Genomic DNA, 26,682 nt, shown 5'->3' on the forward strand with positions numbered 1-26,682 from the left:
TAGCCCCGCGCTGCCTGGCGGAGGGAGACGTCGCGCGGCGTCGGTCTCCATGGCAGTGGGGCTGCGTGGGCGGAGTGGTCGGGGCCGCAGCGCGGCGGGCGGGCGCGCGCGGGAGAGAGGGAGGGAGGGAGGAGGAGGTGAGGGAGGGCGCGCGCACCCCCGGCCCGCCCCCGCCCCTCGCTCGCTGTTTGTGTCGGGCTGTGGCGGCGGCGGCGCGGCCGAGGGGCTCCGACCCTCCCGCCGCTGCGAGCCCGAGAGCCCCGCGCCCGTCCCCGCCCCACGCCCGCCATGCGCGGCCCCTAGAGCAGCGGGCTCGGCGGCTGGTGCGGTGCCTGCGCGGCGGCGGCCATGGCGGTGGAGACGCGGCCGGAGCTGGTGGGGAAGCGGTTCCTGTGCCTCGGCGGCGAGGAACCGCCGGAGAGCGGGCGCTGGCGGGCTGGGGTCATCCGCGCCGTGTCCCAGCGGGACTCGCACAGCCCCGACCTGGCGGTAAGAGCCGCGGCTCGGGCCGGGCCGGGGGCTGCGGCGGGGGGCGGCGGGCCCGGCGTGACACGGCCCCGCGCCCGGCCGGGCACAGTGACGTGGAGCCGGGGTCACGGCTGGCGCCAGGTGCGGATCCTCGCGGCGTGCGCGGCCGCTCCGTGCCCCGGCCCGCGGGGCGAGACGGCCGGTGCCCGGCCTGGCCAGCGGGGGACAATCGGGCTGCCCCCGGAGCAGCGGGGGAGAATGCGGCTGATCCAGGGGAATGCAGGAACTGCCGCCGCGTAGCACTGTCCGACTGGGTCCAGCGCGCTGGTGAACGTTGTTATTAAAAGAATGTCATTGTTTCCCTTCCTTTCATGCCCGCTGTCAGTGTTTTCCTAAGGGGTGTAGGAATGTGCGTGTAGGTTAGCGAAGGAGCCAGGATATGTGTGTGCTCTGTTGTGCTCAGACACACTCTCGCTGTGGGGGGGAAACACGGCCAGGATTTCCTTGGGTTGGTGTTCTGAATGCATAATCTGTAAAATGGAGTTTTATTGTGCTCCCCGGACTTCGGCGTTATATTGTTCGTGAATTCCGCAGTCACAGGAGTGCTGTGTTACCTCTGTGGTTGTCTCCTGCCATGTTTTTATGTCGTTTGGTGTTTCTGAAAGCACATTTAAAAATATCACGACTATGTAAATGGGCATTACGTAGGCTGAAAAAAGGAATCACCGGACTGCGCTGGGCAATCCATATTGCTGCTGGCAAGGGGGAGGCGTTCACAGCCCGACACTGATCGGGGTGGAATGTTGCCTTTTTTACAAACTCATCAGGCAAACAATTGCCTGGTATTAGAGATTATCGATTGCTTAGTTCGAAGTGTGAATCACAGAATTAAGAACTCTTGGTTTTGTTCGTTCCAGACTTTAAGCTTTGTTTCAAAAACAGAAAGTGGACTTGAGATGCTACTTTTTTGCTATAGTCTGGGTTAGTTTTCTTGGTTGTTTGGTTGGTTTTGTTTGTTTTTTTTGTTTTTGTTTGGTTTTTTTTTTTGCATGCTGTTCTGGATTTTTTCCCATTCTCCAGCTATAATTCACGGAGCCCTTGAATTTAATCTCATAAGTTCATGCCCTTCTTTATGAAATGGTTTGTGTTTTCAGCCTTTGGCTATATGTGAGAATCGTCTAGAACACTATTTTTAGAAGCTATTTTGGATGTTACTCTTGCAGGGCAGTCTCTAGAATCTATATACAGTTATGGAAACACTGAGTAAGGTTTAAGGAGGTATTTACTAACATTTACAAGTCAGAGCCATAATTTGTAAACTCTAGGGGCAGAGCTGACATAAAGAGAGAAAGTAATTTCAGGGGCTCTGTCTGTTTTGTTAAATGCATGCTGCCGATTGTACAAACTTGTTCCTCTTGTTGACTTTGGTGTCTGTTTTTCTCTTCAGATGCTCTTTCTTTACAATTCTTGGTAATTTAAGGAAGAACTGTCACGTTTCAGCTGGTTTTTGAGGCAGGATGACTAAGGGTATGCTTATGTGTTGTAGTGAAGCACCATTTGCATAGATCCAAAGTACCTGAGAAGCAGGATGGATGCTCCAGCATTTCAGCCTGGGTGCAGTGCAGTGCTAACGTGGCCATATTCCTTCTGGTGTTCAAGATAGCTGCACAGCACTGCATTATGCTATGTACATACACTCCCAGTAACCTACGAGCGCTGGAAGCCTGGGAAGGTCTTGAAAAGAATTTCTAGGTCTAAAGAGATGCAGTAGTACTTAACTACTGGAACATCATTGCCCTCTTTAAAGTGCAGCATTTGGGGTTTGTGTTATATGTTCTCTGCCCCCACAGCACTAAGAAGTGGATAGAGGAAAACATGATAAGGTTTCTTTAAGCAACAGGTAATTTCTGCAGGTTAGACTCTGTTTCTGCATTTATAATGAACATTAGCTTCTTGTTAGTCGATATTTGCTAATGTGATGATCCTCTTCCCCTGCCCCCAGCAAAGGACAAGGATGTTTTTCTGTTAGCCCTGTTCTATGTGTGCTATCCTAGCTGGAGTAACTACTGCTCTTATCCTTCCATGGCTTTTGTTTTGAGGTGGCCATTCCTGTAAATAGGTCCCAGACCCTTCTGCTCCCTGTCACTCGAGTGGAGCAGTAATTCTTGTTGACAGTTTCATTGCTGCCCACAGGGTGCAGTAGGAAAATGTTGAAATTGACTTTTGTCAATTTTGTGTTTTCCTGGTCCCACAAGAGTGGCATGTATGAATGAAAAATGCAGAAGCTGCCCTGAGCCACAGGACAGGAGGAGGGCAGCAGTGGGCATTTCAATGTGAATTGCAACTGGCTGGAACTGAGTTACCTCCTAATCCTGGCTTTGGAAGGAAGTGCTATTTGCATTGACTTTGTGTCTTTTCTTCCTGAGTGAGCGTGAACCCCCCAGTCAATTTCAAGCAGTTTAAGAACAGGGAGATGTTTGAGAAAGACTGCCTTCCCCTAGTCTGTGAAAATTGATACCTGAGAACCGTCTCCCCAAAAAACCATAAAAGCAAGGAGGTCATGGCATTTGGTGTTCTCCTGGAAGTGAAGAGGCAATCTCCAGCTGGCCAGCCAGCGTGCACCCAGCCTGAGAGCAGCTGCAGCATATGCTGTCTGTCTTACCCCATTCAGACATAGGTGATGGAATGAGAAGGTGGGTTTAAGGGCATGACAAAGAGCTGAGCATTAATGGAAGTGTGAGAGCAAGCCTCAGTGTGTGCCTGTGGGAATAAATGGACAAATGGGGAGTTTTATGGGGTGCAGGAGCTCAAGGAGACATGGGCAAGTTTAGAGGCAACTCAGGTAATTAATGTTAAGTGGCCACAGGGCTTATAGGAGCAAATCCAGAGGAAACTGAGCTTCATTAGTTCTGCTGTAAACAGAACTACTCATTAAATCAGGAACTCCAGACCTGAAGGCTAGACTAGCTGCTCTCCACCTTTGAGCAGGGAAATCAAAAGGTCAGTTTTCGTATGCTGCTAAATTTGTTTATGATTGTATTTTTATAGATAAATTAATTATTATTTTCATTGAAATTATTGTCCTGGTAGAAAAATGTAGGAAAGAACTCAATTGTCTGGTATTTTCCTCCTGCTAAGTCTTCCCTACTCCATTAGTGTACTAAGTAAAATAAAAAATATATTAAATAACTCTTTCCTTATACTTTTCATGACTGCAATATAGCTGATATGCAAGATCTTTTTTATAATGTATTTCTTTACAAAGAAAGAAACCACTGTGAAAGTATCTTTTCTCCCACTGCTTTATAGAAATTTTGCCTTCCTCAGCTTTCCTATTAATTCACCACTAGTGGGGAATATGGTGAGAACAGCTGGCACTGGTTGTGAGTGTTGTTGGTCTCCTGGAATATGAATGCTCTTGCCATTACATGAGACCCTCCATGCCAGGATTTGGAAGCTGTGCCTCTTAGTCATCCTGTAATGCTTACAGATGTTGTAAACACCTGCCATACAGGTATAATGTGTGCAATGTAGAAAATCTAATCCAGGAGTTTTCTTCCTGGTTTTCATGGTCTGAGCTTTATAAATTAGACCCCTTGATCTTTCTTGGACATTGTTGTTGCATGCAAAGCATTTGTTTAAAAATCAAAGCAAGGACAGAAGTTTGATATATGGGTTTGTGTGTGTATATGTGTGTCTGTTTCATAGCCATTGAGAGAATTCATTACTATTTTTCAGCCTCACACCAAGTGTTGTTAGAGGAAACTGGGAGCTGTGTTTTTCCTTCCTTCTAACTGCCTGGAAAAGCTTGTGTGCTGCTCTGATTACAGTGATAACTCTGGGCAAATAAAGAAATGGCCAGGAGGAAAGAGGTGGAGTCAGTGCCATATGATCTCCCTGGTCTTTACTGTCCCATAAGAATTGCTTTCTGGGCCATAGGTTGCAAAACTTTGATGTGGTGATGAAAGAGAAAATGGAAGTAAACTTTTAAACATACAGTGTGCAACTCTTAATAAAGGAACATCTCATTAATTTTAAAATACTGAAATCTCAGTAATCTGTAAGTTCTGGTTTATTGATGCATTAATTTTCTGCCATGATGCACATGGTTTGGAAGACAGCATAAAAATTGAGTTGGTAGTCTTTAATGAATTATGATGGGCAGACTACCATCTAATAATTGTGCATAGGGAAATGTATTGTGGCAATAAATCACCATGTCAGATACTCTTCATAAAAGCCTAATTATTAATGATAGTTTGAAGCAGCTGTGTGATTTTTACAGTAAAGTCAGTAAGATATAATGCTGTAAACAATACACTAATACTTTTGGTGAATTGTAGTTTTTTGGTATCTCGTAATTGGTAATTTACAAACAGGCAATTGTTAAAAATTCAATAAGTCTGGTAAAACCACTTGAAGAGAATATCAGCAGATTGTGCATCTGTTTTAACTGAATTTGTCTCCATTTAAAAGTAAAGTGGCAGTTTGCAAAATGTAATGAAAATTTACTACTACCGTGTTGCACTTAATATGAAAATAATTTTAAATAATTTTGGATAATTGGAAAAAAAGATATATTTTAGACAAGTACTCGATGCTCTGATTAGTTTCTCACTAAATGATGAAGTTGAATTTGCCTTCACTGTGTGTGGAGCTGCTCTTACCTAGTCTTTTTACAAACTGTAATTGTTTTCATCTTCTTGCTTCTGCATTCCCAAGGTTTATGAATGGGATCTGTCTTTGTCATAGAGGCACAGACTTGCACTTCTGTAGGTTACACTTGGTTCCTGCCATATATTGATTTTTAGTACAGTGTGTTGCATATTGTCCTCTGTTTTCCTTTTGCTAAGATATAATATTATAAGGAGAAAGTGCATGTGTTATTTTTTCTAACAAATTTGAGCTGGTCTGTTGAAAATGAAATTTCTTTTTTCATTCCTTACTATTGAAGTATGTGCTCTGCAGCTTTGACTTGCTAGCCTTGACATAAACTGGAAGACACAGAAAAATCTTCAGTAAAATTATTGTAGAAAGTAAACAAATAAATATGCTTCAAACTAGTCGTGCACAGCTTGTTGGTGGTTAATGGAATTTAAAAATTCTGTGTTTCTGTACTAGCATCTGGGTTAAAGATGAAGAGCAAGTTGTTGATGAGGATCCTGTCACGTTATTTCCTTCAGCTATTGGAGATGACACTAAAGACATGCCAGAGTTTATCACATCACTGCTGCCTCTGAATGAAGGAATGTTGTTGTAGGATGTGTTTTGAATCTGGTTTGAAAGGAGTGGGAGAAGCTCAAAATTCGGCAGGGATTTAGGCCTTTTTCAGTTGTTTCTGCTGTTCTGTATCAGTGTTGATGCCAACAAGAGTCTTGTAAGTTTGGTGTGTGTCAGCTGGCCAGTCTTTTCTTGGCTAAGCTGTAAAGAAAACTTCCTATTTCCTTTTGTGTTTCCAGTAAGGTTGAGCTTGTCATCCTGTGTCTGTGAATGTCACCTCATGTGTATTCCAGAGATAGTTCAGGAAGGAGTATCTCTTTCATAGTAATTTGACAAAAAGATCAAACAGAGGAGTAGTCCTATGAAACTGACTGCAAGGATTCAGTGCTTTATACTCTGCCCTTCCCTCTTCACTTCTCTTAGTAAAAGAAACCTGAGTATGATGTAGATCAATAGGTAAATGTACCTGCACTGATGGATTTTGAGTAAAGTTTGTTTGAATGTCAGGATTCCAGAGAGAGTTTAGGTGTCCTGAGCTAGGGACGAACCATTTAATTTGTTGCCTAGTTGCAAAGTAAGCAACAGTGAACAAAGTATGGAAAAAGACAGGTTTTATCCTCTTTCAGGAGGTTCTTAGGAAGAGATATCAGATATTTTCTTAATTAAAAAAATTGCTCTTGCCTTTTATATGTTTAGTGTATAAATACAGTATTATTCCACATTTGTGTTACTTCAGATTTTTCTTCTTCTGGAACTTTGTGTGAATCTTCAGAGCTGTCTGAAAGCATGGCCTAGCCATCATAAAGAGTTGTAAAAAATGAGCAACTATTTTATAAGAAATCATTCTTCTTGTGCACCTTCCAAGATCTCTGAACCTGCTTGAGAACAGCAGAACTGTTATTTAATATCAAATAGAATGAATTTTAAAAGTGGTCCTTGTGAAATTTGGCCAAAAATCAGCTCAGCCTTCTTCTAATCCTACTATCAGTGAGCTGTAGAGATGCTCAGTTCCATCAGGGATCTTGAATCTTTACTGGGATTAGGCTTGACTTTCCCATTCAGTTGGACTTGGTAAACTGCTGCTGCTTTTGCTGAAAAAAAGCAGGTGCAGATCATCTGAGAAGTTCAGCTGAAGTTGGCAGCAAGTGTTTGTCTGGGAAGAGACACACACCTCTGTGACTCCACTGCTGTGCTCTGGGCTTTGACATCCCATGTTGCTTCAGGGAGGGTTTCCCTCCTCACCCTGCTAGTAGGGACTGAGACCTCTGTTTGTAACCAGCCTGTTCTTGGAAACTGGTGGAGAATTCTAAGCTAAACTAATGCTGTATTGCTTCATTATATTGATTCCTCCAGAAAGTTACTGTTGTTAGTTGATGTTGTACCTGTGTACCACTAATTTTCAGTGTTATAAGACAGAATGAGAGCAGGGGATCCAGATGAGCATCAAGGATTTTGCTGTGTTTTGCTTTCTAGTAATTTTCTTTAAAATACTATTTTACTTAAAGCAGCTGTTGCTGTGTTTCAGAATTAAGTGGAATGAAGCAACTTGATTTGCTCCTGAGGAAGTTACTTATGTACATACAGCAACTGGCTTTGAGCTAATTCATGAGCTCTATTTGGAGCTTCATGGGCACAGAAGGTGCAGGATGAGCATTAAAAGCGTCTAGCTTGATCCTCCAGTGGCAATGTTTTGAGAAGTTTTGAAGACTGTGGTTCCACAGACATTTCTCTTGGTGGCACTGCTGGCTTAATTTTTTTTTAACCCTGAACAGTTTCCTGATCCTTCACCGTATGGCACTTGAAGCAGTTGTACTGAGGCTGGAGATGGTATGGGATCAGTCCGAGGGCAGGAGCAGCTTAAGGTGGAACTGTGTCCAGGAGAAATGTCTCTGGACCGTGGTCTGAATGAAGTTGAAAACTGACTTAAATACTTTTGAGGGTTGTATGCAGTAACTAGTAGATGTGTTCAGTTGTTTTAATGGTACTTATTCACATAATATGACTAATTTCTTCTTTCAGCTGAATAAAGAAATAAATGTTCACAATAGCGCATGACATGATCATTTGATGTCTGCTGATGCAAGACTTACTTACAAAAGCAAGTTTTGGAAGAATAGATGTGAAACTAAATGCTCTGAGAGAAACCTAAGCATCTAGATGTGTGTTAAAATGCATAAACCTCTGATGACTCAGTAAAGTGTTGCCTATAATATTTCTGCATCAAGGAAGATCTTTTTGAGTGTGTTGAACAGCACCACAGCTGATGCAGATGTTGAAATGATTGCAGTGAGGCTTCACTGCAGGTAACTCAAGTAGACACTGCTGACTTATTATTTGGGTTGGCTCACCATGGTTTTAGTTTCTGGCTAAGGGACCAGGGCTCTTCAATCAAATGATGGTTTAAAATCTGAATTTTGATTACTCTGTGAAAAAGAGAGCACTTGCTGAGTCATTGCCAGGTGGTCCAAGTCAAATCTCTTCAGTCCTGCATGTCTGGTGAGGAGGGACTGGAAAAGCTGTATTTTGGAGGAGTGTTGGCAAGGACAGTTCATTTTGAAACATTCCTCCAGCTGATTTCCTTATTTTTTTGTTTTTCTTGGCTTGTCTTCTTTCCTAAACGTGGAATGTAAATTTACTACCTTTCAAAAACAAACAAAGCGGCCTAAAAGCCAAAGTCAAGCAGACAAAGGAACGTCTTGGGGTAATAATAGAAAATATGTGATCTAAACTGTTCAGTCAGTATAGAAAATCTTGGAGAAGGAAAACCAGGAAATGGTATTGAAGTCTTGGGCTGGAGTTTCTCATTAATCTGTACTTTTTTTTGCACCTTAATTCTTCATACAACATGACTTGAAGACTTCAGTTTGTCAGCCTTGGTTTTCATCAAAGACAGGAGCAGGAGCATCCAATCAAGACATGGTGCAAGCAGCTTTTAGAGGGCAGGTTAATGAGTTTTAGGCTGTAGACTCTTGGTGAGATTTAAAGAGTTAGGAGCTAACAGTGGTCTAGTTGCCAACATTTTAGTCAAAAGTACAAAAGCTGTTATAATTGAAGACTGAATGGAATGAGGTGCTGTGGCCTTCAGAGCTGTTGGGATGCTTTGTTGTCAAACCTCTACAATTCTGGCACAGGGCTGCACTTCCTCAGTGTTTTTTAATAGGGATTTGGAGCTCAGGGACTTCATCCAGCTGAGGACTTTGAGGTTTGTAGCCCTTCCTGGGTTTCTCATAAATGAATTAGTGGGAAATATTTTTGAATCTATGTGAACTTCTCAAAAGCCTGTGACAAAGAAGGGTGAGGCTTTACCAGTGCATCACAGTCAGGATTCCCTTCTGTTGTTTCAGATATGCTTTGGTCCCTGCATTGAGAGGTACAAGTCCACAGTCACCCCTTTTTTGCCATTCATGATTTTTTCATTGTTTTTGCATGGCACTCAGGATTTTATTAGCTCTGCTCTGTGACTTCATGTTTGTCTCCTGGAGCTTATAAATGTGGCAATTCTCCTTCACTATTTCTTAACCCAAGAAAAAAGGAGGTATCTCTTCTGTCAGTCCCCACCTACCCTGTCCAAATAAATGTCTCTTTGAACTAGATTATTCCAAAGAGTGCAGTTGGTTTGCTTATCTTAAATGGCTCTCCACCAAGATGTGTATCTTCATGTGATTCCCTTTCTGCAGGTTGTTCTGAACAGATTGAATTTAATATTGTAGAGTTAATTTTTTTTCAGGAAATGAGGTAACATTATAAATGAGTTTTAAATTTTTAAAAATTGTAATTTATTTCTTCACTGGAGTATATAATTGATATTTCTTTTTAGTTTTGCTACCAAAATTGTCTATTGCAGGTGCATTTACATTTAGTATACCCAGATGTTGGTCAGACCTTGGTGGTAATCTATTTAATAGCAGTTTAACAGTGAGTAAGATAAAAAACAATGTGGAGATGATAATGAAATATTTCTGGCTTGCTAACTGTTAATTCAGGTGTGCTGTCCTAAATACACCCGAACCTCCTATATATTGTCATATTTTAAAATTTGTATGTAGGTCAGAATGTGATATGTGAATATTTTTAGATAATGTCATGATCATTTCTCAATTAAATAGGTAGCTTTTCTGTGTAATGGTGTACTTACCTCCTTCTGTGTGATCTTTTAGAAGAGATAATACATTTTGACTCATTTAAAGGAAGTTCAATTTGTTTTTATAAATAGAAAATGTTTCAAGTGCTTTGTTACTTTGTAGTATTTTTTCCTTTAAAAGTATGTAGTCTAAATTAATCCATTTCTTTTGTTACTGATTGCTTTTACAAGATTTCAATTTAGTGAGTCAGGCCTAGGACTATAGAAAATGAAAAATCTTGTTTAATAAATTATTCATTGACTAACTTTATGATTCCATCAGATGGTTTCTTTTAAAACTGAGTGTAGTACTTTAGTAAATGATTGTAAAGATTTTTGTATTTGAAATTAAAAGATTTGGCTTTCTGTTGATTCTTGCTGATACTGCTTGATTTGTTGGTTGGGGTTTTTTTTGTTTTTTAAGTTCTGTAATATTGCCTTTTCAGGTAAAGTGAGATGTGTGTGTATACCTTGGCATATTTTTCCCTGTCAAAATTTTTTTGACAGTAAGTTTTCTGATGTCTGATTTAAAACTTTTTTTTTAAACTTTTAAATGCATTTGAGAATGGCTGATGTTTCACTAACATGGCAGAATTCATTGCTGCTCAGTGGCTTAGTTTCAAATGTGATACACAGGATACAAGTGTTAAGTTTGCCCATATATCACTTTTCTGCTAGAATAATGGTAGAACTTAATAGGGCTCTTCAGTTGTTCCTCTGAAACGGAGCAAGTTTGTATCTCCAGAGGGTTCTTAGTTTTGTTGGCTGAGGTAAAAGGACTGCATTCAATATCCTCTTAGGTTCTTTCCTAAGATGTGTTTTGTATTATGGTAACTACCCATTTCCAGGTGTCTGGAACCTGTGTTCCAGGAATGTTTACTGGTATATTTGAAAGAGTTTGAGGCTTCAGTTGATATAACCAATTAGCTCTATGTCTGTGTTTTTCCTTCCTTTTTTACAGAAGTCTGGTTTTGGTCTTGGTCTGCCTTTTAGGAAGTATGTCTTCAGTTAAGAAGAGGACAATGTAAGGACATGCAGAATGGCTCTCAGGAATCTTATGATTTGGTTTATATAGTGTTTGGAGGCAGGAAAGAATGAAAAAGAACTTTTATTTTTTTCTTCCTTTTTTTTTTTCCTCTCTTTTTTCCCTGAAAAATTTTATCAGTTCTTGAGCTCTTTAATCAGGACTTTGTATGAAAAGACTGAGCAGACACATACATGGAGGCACAGAGTTTGTGGTGATTGGGAGTGGGGCTGTGGCTGAGCCTCATCCCCAATGGGCCACAGCTGTGAGAAGCAGGGGAGCAGCATTGAAGGCAATGAGCCATGGAGTGCTGAGGTGTGCTGGCCAATCACACAGGGAACAGAGGGCACACAGGTGCAATGCATCAACATGAGGGCATTAAAGTTTGGGGCTAAAGAACAGGGTGAGCACAGACCTGAAGCCTTCTGAGCTGGTAAGGTGTTACTGTGTATGGGTTGAAGCTTTCTGAAATTGTTCAATGGTTTTCTGTGTTTTGTGGCCATCTCAACTGTGGCATGTGCTGTGACACACAGACTGGAAGGTATGGGTCAGCCAACAGAGGAGGCAAGGGAAGAAGAGAGGACTCTGATGGTTTGAATGCACAACCCCTTATGTAGTTTGATGTAAATTGACAAAAGGAAGACTCCTCCTGTCTGCACAAAAGGCAGTATTCCTTCCTGTGGGGCTTCTGGCTGCTCTAGGTCCATTCTCTAGCACAAAGAAATTTTAAGAAATTTGTAATCAAGGGAAGTCTAAATGTTGAAGTTCAGTACCCGAATTGATAGCTTTACTCAAACCTAGTGGTTTCTTAAGCTCAGGAAAAAAGAACATCTCAAAAAGCATTGATTACTTAAGATCAGAGCAGAGACATGAAGCTGGTATTGCTGTGTAATTAATTACAGCTTGGGCCATGTGCACTTCTTGTTCCTAAAGCTGTCAGTTTGGTATTTCTTATGTCAGTTGTAGAACTGAGGGGGTTTTTGTGGCTGCTCTTAATTGCTTTGTTTACTTCTCTTTCCAGGCCTTAGCTGTATCTGCTTGTTATTTGTCAGCTCTTACTGCAAAGGGAGGCTCACTTGTAACATAGCAGGCATGTGCTGCTCTTCTGGGACTGCATGTGCAGGACAGAGAGCCTGAGCTCAAACCTCACTTAGAATTGCAGAGTTTCTGGGATAGAGAACTATAGGCTGGTGGTCTGAGTAACGTGGATAATGACACAGCAGCATAATTTTGGAAGTTAAGAAAGTTTCTGGAAAGTTAGGTCTTGGAAACTGCTTCCTTAAAACACATTGTGGTGGAGGGACGTGGTGCTTGATGCTGTGGTAGGTTTAGACTACTTGTGGCACACAGAAAAATGGTTTGGAGTGTGTCTGTGCTAATGCACACACATTTTCTCTGAATATGTGCTGCTTGATTGGCTTCCCTTTCAGCTGACTTTTTTAGTCTCAGATTTTAAGAAAAGCTGCTGTTGAATTCTTTTAGTTATGAGAACTCAAGCAGACAGGTAGCCTTGAAGGGGATTAGTTTATCAGATGTCTGGTAAAGTGCAAACTCTTTCTGCAGCTTTATCCACCTTCAGGCTATTCAAGTGTGAATATCAATCTTAATGTCTGAACCAGTGAGGCTACAGAATTAACCTTTTTCTTTAGTGTGTAGAAGTTGGTGTTTTTTTCCCCTTTGGGCCTTAGAAGACAGTGATGTCTAACTTAAATATGTGTTTTGCTGAAAGCTACTTTTAATTAATACCAGGTGTTTTTTCACCACATCAGTATTCCATACCTTTCTTTATTGGGCCTGTCAGCTGGGCAGTGGCAACATGAGGTTTGGAACTGCAGGCCTGCCTATTAGGCAAGCAGCCAGCTCACCATCAGTACAGTGTATGGATTTGCAAGTCATTTGGTTTGCAAGCCTCATAAGAAATTCATTTGTGGCCAGAAACATCCAGATCCTCTGAAATTTGTCAGTAGCTGAAAGTTAATAAGGAAATCTTGTCTGGGAAACATGCTTAAAAATTATGTATATGTGCTTGTGTGTATATATACACACACCTAGAAACAATAGTAGAAAGTAATAAATTTGTGTGGTGGTGATATATTACCTACTAGTACTGGCATTTATGGTGATAAAAACTAGAGATATTTAATAAGAAAATTGATATATCTGCCTTTGCAACAGAAGTTGAAAATTGCTGCTGTAGTATTTGTGCAATGGACTGTGCAGGCCTTTTCTCTGCTCTGCTTTATTGGCTTTGTTGCTTGTGAGAGCTGAGGGGGTGGGATTTGTGGTCTATGGCACTTGAGTAGTGGTGAAGGTGTGGGGAGCAGTAAGCATGGATGTGGGGCAGTGCATGCTCTTAAATTGTGCTGTGAAGTCTATTTCTTTATGGGTTGTTTCTGTGCAATCCTTTTATCTGTTTTCTACCACTACTGACATTATCTAAAATAGAAACTACTTACTCAAATAATCTGATGCAAGATTTTACTAACTATCTGGATGATTTACTAACAATCTGGAAGAAAATGAAGTCCTGTTTTAGCAGTCATGCCAAACTTTCTAAGGTGGTTAGTCTGTGACACTGGTTTGAGCTTGCAGTGATCTTTAACTTAAAGTGTATGTGCATTATGGGAGATGCACTCCTGAGGAAAAGCATACAATTAAAATTTTTCTACAGGTTGCAATGTATGAAAGTAATTTGCAAAGAAGTCTTGAAACAATTTCATAGAACACTTAATATCACAGTCATTGCAACTAGAAGGCATTGTTGATGTGCTTTGAAATGAGTGCTGTTAGATAATATCCCCATGCATCTTGCTGTATTCTATGTTTTTTCTCAGCTTCTAATTTTAGAAATATCAAACCAAGGTAGCCAGCATGAGAAAACTGGCAATGGAAAGTGTTATGCAAGGAGAAGGTGTCTTAAAATAGCCTATCAGACTGAGATCCTTCTGAATACATGAGTGAAAATTATTGACACTGCTTTTAATCTTCTCTCATCCTGTGCAAAGCACTCAATCCTGTTTAGCACCAAAGCCCCAAGTCTGTTTAGCATTTCTTGTACCCTACCAACCCAATGATGAGCTATATTTTAATTTCTCCTTAGACCGTATCTCTTTATTGCATTTTTCTATGGTTAGAGTACTTCAGAATTGCCATAATCATCTAGTCCTGTCCTCACAGTTGGAAGACTCCAGTAAACCTCCTTTCCCTCAGGAAATAAGATACAGTTAGCTAACTAATAACTTTTATTTTTATTGTGAAGATCAAACCTACTGAAACTACTGATTTCTCATTTAAAAATAAAATATATAAATGCTGCTTCTGGTAATGGTAGATGGTTACACAGGACTGTTGGCTCTTGGCTTTTATGGGCAATAAATTGATTTAGTAGTGGTGTATTTTTGCTGAAGATGATCTGATGGGTTGGCAATAAATTTATTTAGTCGTGGTGTATTTTTGCTGAAGATGATCTGATGGGTTGGCAGTGGTTAACTTCAAAAATGGAGTTGTGAGTATGTGATTTTTGTTTGTCTGAGGGTAAGACTGAGATGTTCCAGGGCAAATAGACTGTGTATTGCACAATAAACTTTGGCCAGGTCTGTTTTGGAATTGCTGAGATTAGGGTTTCTGTATCCATGCAACTCTGTTTGCTTTGTAGGACACTCTTTGACCAAAACCTCACTGTGGTAGGTGCTGTGCAAACGCAGAGCTGAAATTGTCACTGCTACAGAGTTTCTGAAATCCAGAGTGACAAGGAGCTGAAATGAGCTTATAATGATGTATTGTTTGTGTCCTGCAGCCTAACCTTTGGGAAATCTTTTGACAGAGGAGAGTAGGAGACGTTTTTGAGGTGTATAGCAAAGTAGCTCTACTGGAGTTTCTCAGTTGTCTGTCAAACATGAAGGATAGCCAGGGCTAAAACTCCAAGGTGGCAGGTTGAAATGGAATTTTCCTTTTTTTTTCCCCTTTCGTTTTTTTTTAAGGTAGCCAGTGACAGGTTCTAACTATTCATCGGAAGTGGAATTTGGCATTTTGTAGCTGAGTCTGAAGTCTTTGAAACCAAAATCCCAGTAAGTTACATTAATAAAGGAAGGAGGCAAAATGATGTAGAAAAGACAGATACTGTCATTATACAATTCTTGTGTAATAGCATTGTGAGGTGCTGTGTGTGAGCAGAGTTCTGTGAAGTCCAAACTAAAAAAATGATGTAATAACTGAATTGCAAACCTAGGGGAGGACTTAAAGATACATGAGGGTAAGGACCTTGAAGGAGATGATAGAAACAAAAAGTGTTGGGATGAACACTGAAAGTTCTGTCTTAGCACAGTATGCTCGAGGTGCAAACTATGCATGTTAGTATCACTGAGGGAGTTGTAATGGGTTTTGTGACCCTCACCATAGGGCTGTGCTCAGCAGTCAGATTCACCTCCTATTATAAGTATGTTCTGAACTTATTTCCCCTCAGCACAGAGAATGTATTCTTCATTTCTATCCCACTTCTTTTGTTTCTGTGGTATCAACTCAGGAAATGACTTTTGAAATGGATTAAACTTGTGACTTTTGAACTCTATGCATATAATTTGTGGTCTAGGAAACTAAGTGGTAAGTGGAATGAGGTTTTTCTAATGAAAGTTTAGGTGAATACTGATCTCAAAGTTTGAGTGCTACCTTTTCAATCCTAAAGGCTTTGGAATCATTTTACTTGAATGTTTTCCTGATAGTTTATTAGACTCATCATCAGTGACATCTTGATGACAGAGGTTGATGGCAACTTGAGTTGCCAGCAGACTTTTTCATGTATCACTTGTGATGCTAGTTGTGTTTTATGTTATAGATGTAGCAAAGACGCCTTGGTTTTGGCTTTATTGTAGAGGTTTTAAGAATTGGGAGTGACAGAGGAGTTGAGTAATAATCAAATTAACCTGGATTGCCCAAATATCAGTCTCAACTGTAACAGTTGAGATCCTTTTTCTGTGAGGAGCTGACTTGATTTGTCAAGATGTCAAATTGGTCACAAGCCAAGCTTATCACTTCTGTGGGTTGCATCAAGAAAAGCAGAAGTGCTCCATATGTTCTGATCTGTATTCATTCAGTTTTGCCTAACAAAATTTTAAGTGTTAAGCAGGGTTTGTGACACCCCCTTGTTTTAACATTTCCAACCTGTAAAAGTGGTAAAACATGGTGGAATCTGGACTGTGCTGTTATTAAATGCCCTCAGGATTAAGTTCCTCATTCTTCTACAAGAGGACAACCTGTGGGTGTTGCTAGGGGAAGAAGCATTGGTGTGCTTGCAGTTCTCTGAGACTTCATGCTTTTTGAATTGGGAGGGAGTATTTATCCTAATTTGATAGATTTGAACTACTATGAATATTTTATATTGACCAAGTTATTGAAACGCTTAACTGTGTGAACATATTAGTTTAGTTTAATGGGAAGGAGGAGGTGGAGGTGTCTAGGGAAAATAGGCAGGAACAGAAAGAATTTTGTGTCTTGGCAAAGAATTTGAGTGCTGTTGAGCCAGTGACTGTGTTATCCCTTGTGTTTCAGGGTTTTTTTTCCTTTGCTTTTTTTGGCTTCTTTGTTTTTAATTAAGCCTCCAGGACTGCTGTTGTAAAGAAGATTTTTTTTTAAATTTTTTTGCCCACATTTTCAGCTCCCACTCACAAGTGTGGGTTGTAATAATTCAAGCATTTGGACTGAGATGTAGGAGTCCTGAAAATGGGTGTGCCTGAAAAAATCAATATAGCCTTAAGTATCACCACAAGATGTTAAAATAGACATTCTTTAGACTAGTTTCTCAATCTTTCTCTCATTGTGCTTAAAGAAAAACTGGAAATCAGTTTGCTTACAGGTTCCAAAAAGTGTAATCTAAAGAATCAGTGAGTAAACAAGGTAGAGCCAGTAGGTGATGAACAATACTTATGATGGGTGACAGGGCTTTGTCCAAGAGCACAATCAGAGGAATTGTATGAATAAGTTAGGTTGCAGCATCTGTGTCTCTGGAGGGAGATTTGCTGAACTATAAGTGACACCAAAACTTAGTTCTGTAACTAAACGAAATTTTTACTTTTCTTCAATTCTGTGCTCAGAGAATTGGTAAAGTTTTTATGCTTTATGGTGGGAGGGAGTCTGCCTTTTTAGGGTAAAACCTTGGTGAACCTGCAGCTTTTGTATCCTGTGCTTACAGTATGTGTATATATAGTAGGCTGTCAGTTAAAAGGGCTGCTGAGAAGGGAGGCCATCTAGATTTAGCAAATGTGTTAAGAAAAAATAGGAGCTCTTGAAAGATGGGCATTATTGTGTGACTGTATTAGAGTATAGCCAAACCAAGATTCAAAGGTAGAGAAACCATTATTAAATATTTTGCTGTAGGTGGTTGGTAAAAAACTAGAAATGCTTTTCATCGTCTGAGTCTTTGAAATAAAAGCAGCAGGGTTGAGGGGACGGGAGGAGGGAGTGAAAGAACTGCTAAAATAAGTTTCTTCTCCAGAAAAAAAAAAAAAGTTGGTTGTTTGGAACATGAAGAGGGGAGTAAAATTACTGGGTTTACGGCACTTTACTGAGTTTACGGTTTTTGGTGTTCATTTAAGTGTGTTCGTTTGTCCCTAGGCACATTTTTCCAAATAAGTTTTGTAGGCTTCCCTTGTGGATAAGAGCAGAGAGGGCAGAGATTGTTATTTGCTGAATGATGTCTTGCTCTGGCAGCTGGGTATTTCTGTCCTTTGTAAATGTCTCTTTAATGAGCTCCACTATTACTGTGGCTTCTTAGCTTCCATTAGGCACATAGTGCACTGGATGAGGAATGTTGCATTCTGGAAAGTGCAGGTGCAAGGATTTTGATGTCTGTGTTGCAGAATGTGTTTACTGTGGTGGCATTAGATGTGCTGGCAAGTCGTTGTCTGGCACTAATGTAGCTGCTAGGCATTGGGACAGAAGCCAGCTTAGTATTTTGTGTGAAAGAGAACCCTCTAAAACAAAACTGTGAACTGATTAATGATCTTCTGTGCTAAATAATAATTGGTTATTCACCATCAGTCCTTCTCACAGTTTAACCTGTTGTTGTGCATTGGTTGAGTATCCTGACAAACCCTAGGTTGCACTGACTTGTAGGTTTGAATGCTCAGGTATTGCTTGGGTTTGCATTCACTGATCACTCTGACCAACTTGTGTCTAATGTTTTCTTAGCTAGTCTTTGCCCACTTTTCTTCCAGAGTTGGTTTTTCTAATGTGACACTCTGGGCTAATAAATCTGCTGCCAGTTAAGTACCAAAACTCTTGAGTTTACTTAGGCAAATGGATTGCTGCACTCCAGATGTAAGGCAGCTGCACATCCTGTATAATTGGCAATTGCTGGTAAATCCTGTTCTGGTTTATTGATGAACCTAATCACAGAAAGGAAAATCTAGGTTTCCTTTGTTAGAAATGGCTATTTGTTTGTCAGTTCAGTACACATACAGCAAAATTCTGAGCCATAGTGTTCAGGACTCTTGGCAATAAATGTAATCCATTTAGATAATCTAGTAATAATCATCTCTTGAATAATTGAGGCTATGAAGCTTTATTGAAGGCTGTCTAGCTGAGATTTCAAAGCACATTTAATGCAAGCACATTTTCCAGAAAGGGCATTTAGGCTTGATTTGAAGGTTCTGAGTAGCGAGTCCATTGTCCTTTGTTAGTGGTTAATCATTGCTGTTAAAATACTATTGAATTTTCTGTTGAGAAGCACAACAGGGTGAATTTCAGGTCCTGTGCTTCCCCTCTCACTGCTCTGGCACCTGACACCAAAATTGTCCGAGGTTTTTGTGATTCTCGCATTTAGTTCTTGAGCAGAAGCCTTAACAGATTGAAAAGTCCATGAGATCTTAGAATCCTCCAGTGCTTTCCAGAGGCAAGCTTTGAATTGAAAACAGCTGATTTTCAAGTGAATCATGTGAATAATGTTTGTTTAAGTACAAAGCTTTTTGAAAGATACAAATCATCAATGATCATTGCTGGTATGCTTGGCCTGGTTTTCAGTCAGCTGAGCTTAGCATAGCTGAGAGCTAATGGAAGAGATCTGCAGCCTGTTAGAAAGAAACTCAGTTCCTCAGTTCATCTGGGCACTGTGTTCCCCAAAGTGGAGCTCAACCTTATGAAGATTGAATGTACGTGTTTGCTGTGAAACTTCCTGTTGCCCAGTCTGCATAATTAATTACTTGGGGATGTAAATGTATTAGCATTCTGCTAATGAAAAGCTGTCTGGTGTAGCATTAGGTTTTTGTCATGCGAGAACATCTCAGATCCTGGCAGCACAGACAGCATTATCACTGTCTTCTCAGCAGATGATTTGTTTGGGTTATGCAAGTATACTTTGCCTTCCCAAACAGCAAAGGAGAAGAGAATCACATACCAAAGAAGTTTCTGTGAAACTTCAGTACCTATCTATGTAAAAAACTTGGGAGGTGCTGACTGTGCAGACATTTTAATGATGATAAGAAATATTTATTCATTTTTTTAGGCAGAGAATAAAAAGAAAAAAAAGAAAGAATTTTGAAGGAGCCCTAGTTGTGACTTTGTCATAGTGGCCTATTACTATCTAGTGTTTTTCTGTGAAGTATTTCCTGGTAATATTTGCAAGTTAGAGTCAGATTTTTCTGTCTTTGTTAATAATTTGCTTATATGGGACTAAATGGTTTTTCCTGCCGATTTTCAGCACTCTTCTGCATCCTCCATTTTTTTTAGCATGCTTCTAAAAATGTGAGCTTCTGAGATAGATGCAGTACTTTAGCTCCAATCTCAGAAAATGTTGGGTAAAATGATATTGCTGGTTTTGGTCTCTGATGTTCTTCAGAGTTTCTTTGAAGGAGTAGGTATTCATTGTCTCTCACTATGGCAAGGTGCTGTAAATCATTGATGTCTTCTGGTCTCCCATGTCTCTGAAAGTTGGGCCTTGGGATCCTGATGGGTTCCAAACTCTGTGGGAATGTTATCAGCATGCTTAACTCCAAGGGTAAGGGAAAAAACAATACTATCTTAAGCACTTTGAGAAGTTGCCAGTTTTTCTTCTGGAAAAAGAAATTATAGTGAGCTGTGCTGGTTTCTCAGCCTGAGAAAAAAGGGGTTTTTGTGGGTGTTTTTGGTTTGTTTGGCGTTTTGTTCGTTTTTTTATCTATATTTATTAACATTTCTTTTTTTTCCAATGGTTTTTACTTTTATTCTGAGAGATAGTGAATTTCTACATTCAAATCCACAAAGTAAATCAACACCAGAAAGAAGCAAGCTAACACTTGTTAGTATCTTTTTGATGTGGTTGTGACTCCAAATTTATTATCTTTCTTGATCTACTTCTGTTCTAGAAAAGTGGACCACCCTCCCACTATCTGCAGTTTTTGTTGTAGAACTGACCTGATTGGCTGTTTATCCTGACTTTTCTTTGTGTGGCTCTTAAAAGGAGTTCTCTACATGTGTTTTATTTCTGTATCTTCACCATATTTCTTATATGGGTTACTTTGAAACCATGTTGTAAATTTCTGAATAATTTGTCAATTTAGGAATTCCACAAAAAAATCTTCTGTTAATGGTCATTTACTTGGTTATTTTCCATCTTTATGCAAACACCCATTTGTGTGGGCAGCTTTCTCCACTTTGAGAGGCTTGACACACCAGGGCCAGCTGTGATCAAATAGACCCTTTTTCCAAAATACATTCCAAACTACAAGACTCACCTTGGTTGAGAAAGGAGAGCGCATAACTGGTGAGGTCCAGCACCAGGGCTCGGCTCTTTGGCTCCTCCTTGCCCTGTGGAGCCCGAGTGGGATGACAGCAGGGGCACAGGACTGCACACTCCAGTGATGTGAACCAACTGCAGGAAGGACGTGGTGAGGAAAAAAGGGGAATTTGAGCACTAAAATGGCTGCATCTCCCCTTCCTGGAGCGTCCTCACTTTGCTTCAGCACAGACATTTTCATCCCAATTTGCTCTCTCTGTGTCTCTCAGCTCTGAGACCCTGGCATTGCCTATCCTATACTCTGACAATAGCACTAGTGGGATCCAACCTTTTGCCCTGCAGATGGTCTTCCCTGTTTTCCTTTAGCCCTTTGTCCTCCTGTCAGTCTGGAAAACAGCAGTTACTCTGTGTTTCACCAAGGAAGATGCTCCTGAGAGGTTGCATCAATCCTCTTTGAAATGTCTGGATGGGAAAAAAGTAGGATTAGCTAAATTGATTAGTTTAGATGGGAATCGACAGTTCCACCTAAGCCACCAGTGTACTGAAAGTAAAAAAAACAAAAACCAGAGCAAACCATCCCCAGCCCCGACTGGCACTCGGTATCTCTGCTGTACCGTGCTTGTTAGTTATAGTGAGAACTGCTTATGGTTGCCAGTTCTCTGAAGTGAGGTGCAAAGAAATTACAGTCTTGGCATAAGAGGCTGGCTTTCACAGGGCTTTTCCCAGAGGAAACTTAATCATAATTTCTTCCTAGTGAAGGAACTTTGTTAGGTATGCATGATGTGCATTTCATTTCCCTCCCCAGTGTTATTGCACACTCAGATCTTATGCTTTATTAAATAGCATCTGTAAATTGTTTGGCATAAAACATCCTGTTTTAGAAAGACCTACTTTTAAAATGAAATGTTTAACTAGAAGAAATGCTTTTGAATTTTCGAACAGCTATCAGCATTAGAAGAACAGGATTGCTGGAAACACGTGCTGTGTGGTCTTCATATAAATGTATGAATTTCTCACAGAAAGGGAGCTGTGGAGCTATTACTGGTGTACTGTAGTATAATGGTCTCAAATGCAGTTGTGATTTAGTAAGCTGTACCAGATTTCAAGCTGTCTGCATTGCAGCCTTTTTGTTATTAATAGTTAATGATACTCTCTGTCTGTAAGCAGATCCTTGCTTTCAGCCTTCCCTCCCCCCTCAATCCTTAGGACATTACGTTTTTCCTCTTAACTGGGAGTGGGAGAATGGGTCCAATTGCTTTCAGAGCTATCAGGGATGTTTTGGAGGCAGTCTGGAGAGATTTTCCTGGAGGACAATGCGAGCTGGCCCGTGCCAGGGTTGCTGGGCTTGCCTTGGCTGTGGGCACGCTTATCACACAGACACTGCTCGCCTTGCAGGCAGTGCCGTGCGCTGCCTTTAGCCCGGTGATGACCCTGGATTATGTTCTTGTTCATGACATGTCTGCAGCCGGTGCAAGGTTCCAATTATATCTGCCTTCAGGCGGTTCTCAAGAGATGGTGGGGGGAGGAGAGGGCAGGAAGCAGAGAAATCGTTTGTGTGACTTAGAAAAGACTGTTTCAGGGAAGAAATCTGAATTTCCAGTATAATTCTCATCTCAGACTTGTAAATCACAAACACAAATAAATTCAAAATTTGAGGCTACCTCTTGTACTTTGTTTTGGTTTTTTGTCCTTTACAAAAGTGTCTACTAAAGCAATCTGGTTTTGTTTTAAGGATAATTTAAGGAGGCACTACATTACTGAAAAAACTCACAATTTTCTTGTTTTGTACTTCAGAAACAAGAAGACAGCAATGAACTCTGAACTGGAGCTTGGAAAATGTTTTATTTTGCCACGTTTTTTTCTTTTTTGCAGATCGAATAATGTCACCAAAACTGCTTGGCTAGTACATTCTTTTTCATTACCTCTCTGCTTGCCTGTTATCTCTTCAGTTTCGATTAGCTTCAGCTATGCTACTGCTTTTACTGGTAAGCAATCTCTTTCAAGACCTGGGGACAGAGAAGGCGTGAACTCTTCACATAGCAGTGAATGGGAGATATTGTTGTGCCAAATTCATGACAGCATAAATTTTAATTGAGCCATCAGTGAGACTTTGGAAGTGACTATTCATAGCTTGTCTGCAAACAGACATTAAAGAAAAAAAGACATTGTGTTTTCAGTTACAGCAACAGTTCTACAAGCTTAGTTTGTAATTTCAGTTAGAAGATTTTCCTAGTAAACATGTTAAAAGCAACTTGTGAAAAGAAGACTTTCCAAAACTTTGGAACCAGTTGGTCATAACTTTCATGTTATTGTATAGGTGACTGATGTAGTTGCTTATTTGCATTTTGAAAACCAGTTCAGGTGGAAAGACATTGAGTTTTTAATTTCCAAAATATTTTCATTCTTATACCCAGAAGCAATGCAAAAATAGTGATTGACACCCTGTAGTGAGAGGTTTGGCAAGTTTTCATTAAGAGTAGCCATGAAGGGCTGTGTGTGGAGTTATCATGTCCTTGTGCTATTCACAAGGGCATAGAGGACACTTTAAGCTCTATGTTCTGCAGTGCTTGGGCAGAGAGTTGGAGTGAACTCGTTGTGTCTTCTATTGGGAAGGTTTGTTCCAGTAAACTGTGGCTACAGCGAGTGGTGTTTGATGTAGTTTTCTGTGAACAGCTAGAAACAGCTGCCTGGTGTGTGGCAGTGTGCTGGTTTGGCTTTTTCTCTTCAGAAGAGATTTCTCTATCACTGGTGGGCCCCAAGAAAGCAGCAAAATGTCTGGGAAACTTCATTACCTCTCTCTTTGAAAAGACTTAAATTTCATTAAGGTATTCTGTGGACAATACACTGAATGCTGTCAGTGGTCAGAACATTTGGGAGCCACTTAAAATAGATAATAAGGTCTAACCACTTCCCTGAGTGAGATTTTATAGACTGTTCCTCCTGCTGAGCAGTACTCCATCTTTTTATTAGGATGCTCAAAGTACAGAGGCAGATTTCTAAGGGAACATATGCAGAAGGCTAGGGAGCCTTCTCTGGTAAGGTACCTCAAAGGGGAATACAAATGAAAGAATTCAGATTGTCCCAGAAACCCTATTTAACTTGAACCCCAATATTTATAAGCAGCATATCCTTTCCAGATCAGTGGAACTTTCAGAAACATCAAGATGCTCTGTAGAAAGGGGGTTGTGACCAGTGATTTGATGGCTTTAAATGGATATCATTGATGATCAGTTTTTTGCCATCAGGGATTCTCTTTGCTTTAAGGGGAAACAATCAGCCTTCAATGTTATGAGTTCTGTCCCAAGGACAAAGGAGTAAAAAACCTCTTAATTGCAGGTTGCATCTTGCATTGCTAAGGCAAAGAAAGCAGATCCTCTCACGTGCTATTGTATGTGCTTTGATGTTGCAGACATCAGTGTTGCAGTCTGTTTGGAATTGCTTGCAGGAGAGTCTTTGCTGCTGATTTGCAGGGCATTAACTTGTGACTTGTGTCCTAATCTAAAGTGACTTTATTCAGCAACAGGGCGTGCAGCTGCTTTTTTACCTTGAGCAGCTTTAATTGGTGCAACAGCTCTCCATACCTCAGATTTTGATGTGTTTTTCTAGCTTTAGCTGTACTTGTAGCAGTCCTTTAGCTGTATCAGTGCTTTTGAGAGCTTTCAGGCAAGGCAGTGTGAGGCTAGTGGTATTCCCTCCTAGGGGTTGTGGCTTCAGGGAGCCTGTGGTGGTAGAAAGTCTGGGAAAACTTAGATTCATGCATTTTGGATGTAATAGGGATGAGGCAGGAAAGAAGCTGAAGATAGGTTAATAAAAAAGAGAAGAAAATGCCTGGTGATTTTCAAGTTTGTAGTGCTGTCTTGAGCAAGAGCTGTGCAGCTAAGTGACTCAAGTTAGAATATGCCTTGCTGAAGATCTTCACTTTCCTTGATACTCTTTCAGGAGGGGAGGATCTTTAAATGCCTCTTGTTTTAACAAGTTTTAAAGCAGATTTCTGCATGTAGCTTCTAAAGCTGTTTTTTTATGGTTCCCTCAAGGCTGACTTGTAACCAAGACTTTGTTCATCTGTTCTCTGCTATGGCCCCAGTAAGAGGAGTGGTATCAGTGAAGTAAAACAGGTGGTTAATCCAAGTTGTTTTTTAGCCTTACCCTGACAGAGATCTCAACGTGCTGATAACTGCTGTGCTAGGTAATGTTAAATAGAGGACTTTGAAAAACTATTTAAAAGAGCCAGGACTCTTTAAATTCTTCTAGAAATGCAGCAATTTTCTCCACAGCAGTAGACATCAACCCAAATGCCTTATTAGTACCTTTCAATCACCCACTTAAAATAGAGTAATTTTACGATGAAAGATGATATTTTAAAGCCTGCCAAAGATCTGTGGGCCACATTATCTTCTGTTTCCACATCATCACACCATGCTAACCACATAAATTGGATACCTTCCAAGAGGGTTGAGTATCTTTACAGTACTCTCCAATTCTCTCTAGCAGTCATGGCAATTGAAAATTAAAACAGTGCCTAAAAAGTCTGATCTCATGGGCAGATGGATGTCAATAATTCTTTTTTTCTCCTTTCCTCCCCCCTCTTATTTTCTAGGCAGAACAGTTTAATATTGAGTTGTACTGTCAAAATTCACTGGGGAAAGATTCCTCAGTTCTTTTGCCAAACCCACAGGGAGCTTGATAGCAAACTTTGCTCGATTGTTCTGGGTATCAGTGAATGGCCAGAGCAATGCTTTAGTCTCTTGGTGTTGCAGATACTGGTATCACCACAACGCCAGGTTTCTGATTGGCAGTGCTTTGCTGTTCTCAGGGGATACGAGGTGATAATGCAATAACTCTCCTTTGAACACATTTTCACTTAGTGCAAAACGAGGGAAAACTGTGGTGTGGTATGGTTTACAGACTCAAATACTTCACTTACTGCATGTCTTTGTGGTTAAGCAGCTCACAAAACTTTATGAGCTGTCTTTTGGTAGCTAAGTCTGTAGGTGTAGTTATCCATTGACATGAGGATGTCTGAAACATCCTTAGTCAGAAAACAGAGTAACTTGTGATTTGTTTTCAGTAGAGACTTTGTAGGTCAGTGTTACATGGTTAAATCAGGCTGTCTCAGTCCATAATTTTCTGCAGCAGTTGAGCGGTTCCAGGAAGTGAAAGATTTCCATCAGGACACGTTTCAAATGCAAATCTATTTGTTGTTAAGCTTACAAAGCCACTCACAACTAGGGCTAAATAGACGTCATTGCCTGCATTCAGTTGTGTGCATATGTGATACCGCTCACAAGGGTTGCATTGGTGCATCAGCCTTTTTAAAAAAAAGCAAATGTAAGACAGGTGGTTTTTCAATGGTGATTAAAGTGAGAAGACATTTGTCTCTGAAATATATTCACTTTTGCATTGCCTGACAGTCTTCAGTCAGTGATTACTAACTTTCTCGTGGGCTGTTTTGAAAACAACCACTTTGTAAACACGAGGATCCTTATACCTGATTGCATGTGGAAAACAGAGATGTTCTGAGAAACAGCTGGGTTAGGTCAGTGTTACATGAACAGGGAGACAAATACCTTGTCCCAAGCAGTCCAGGTGTGGGGATGGTTGGTTGTAAATCTGCACCATTTTATGGCTGTGGAACGATTGAAAAATGAGCCAGTCTTCTTTGTGGCAGATCCTCTGGTTCATAAAATAGAAGTGTTCTGAGCCTGCTGGCTCTCAAATGAGTAATTCCTTGAGTAGGTCAGCTGCTTCTGGAGAGGTCTGTATTCTGGCAGGGGAAAAGCCCAGTGTTGGTTGTGGATCTTGGCTCAACTATTGTGTACTTCTCTTACCTGTCTATGAAACACCCAGATCATCTCACTGCTTCTGGCACAGCCTCACTGGTTTTGTTTATCAGACCTTACAGTAAGATGTTTGTGGTTACAGCATTATTTTTTGACTGAGTAGCAATCAAACCTAAGATTTCTCAAGTTGTCTTTGAGCCTCTCTTTCTTCAGTCCAAAGTGCCTGCCTTTTGCTTGTCAGGATGAAGCAGAGTGATATAGTCTGATTTTTGAAATGCTGTGTTTGTGTGGAGCAGAATCTGTTTGCTTAAAGCCTAAATAGTTTTGTTTCTTTTGGTTGTAGAAGGAGTAGTTTTTGGCAGACGCT

General features: G+C 40.5%; 1 protein-coding gene across 2 annotated transcripts in view; it reads left to right on the top strand.

The window, feature by feature from the left end:
• The first annotated feature begins 278 nt into the window (after positions 1–278).
• Positions 279–26,682, top strand: part of JMJD1C (jumonji domain containing 1C) — a 159,745-nt gene continuing 133,341 nt past the window's right edge. Inside the window, exon 1 of one of the 2 annotated variants that reach the window (XM_036385398.2) lies at positions 279–489. In XM_036385398.2, coding sequence (XP_036241291.1) covers positions 349–489 — 141 coding nt within the window. In that variant the 5' untranslated portion in view covers positions 279–348. The remainder of the gene's footprint in view (positions 490–26,682) is intronic. The other variant, XM_036385399.2, reaches the window with a different exon arrangement.

Source organism: Molothrus ater, chromosome 8 (assembly GCF_012460135.2).
Source record: "Molothrus ater isolate BHLD 08-10-18 breed brown headed cowbird chromosome 8, BPBGC_Mater_1.1, whole genome shotgun sequence".
Classification (NCBI taxonomy): Eukaryota; Metazoa; Chordata; class Aves; order Passeriformes; family Icteridae; genus Molothrus; species Molothrus ater.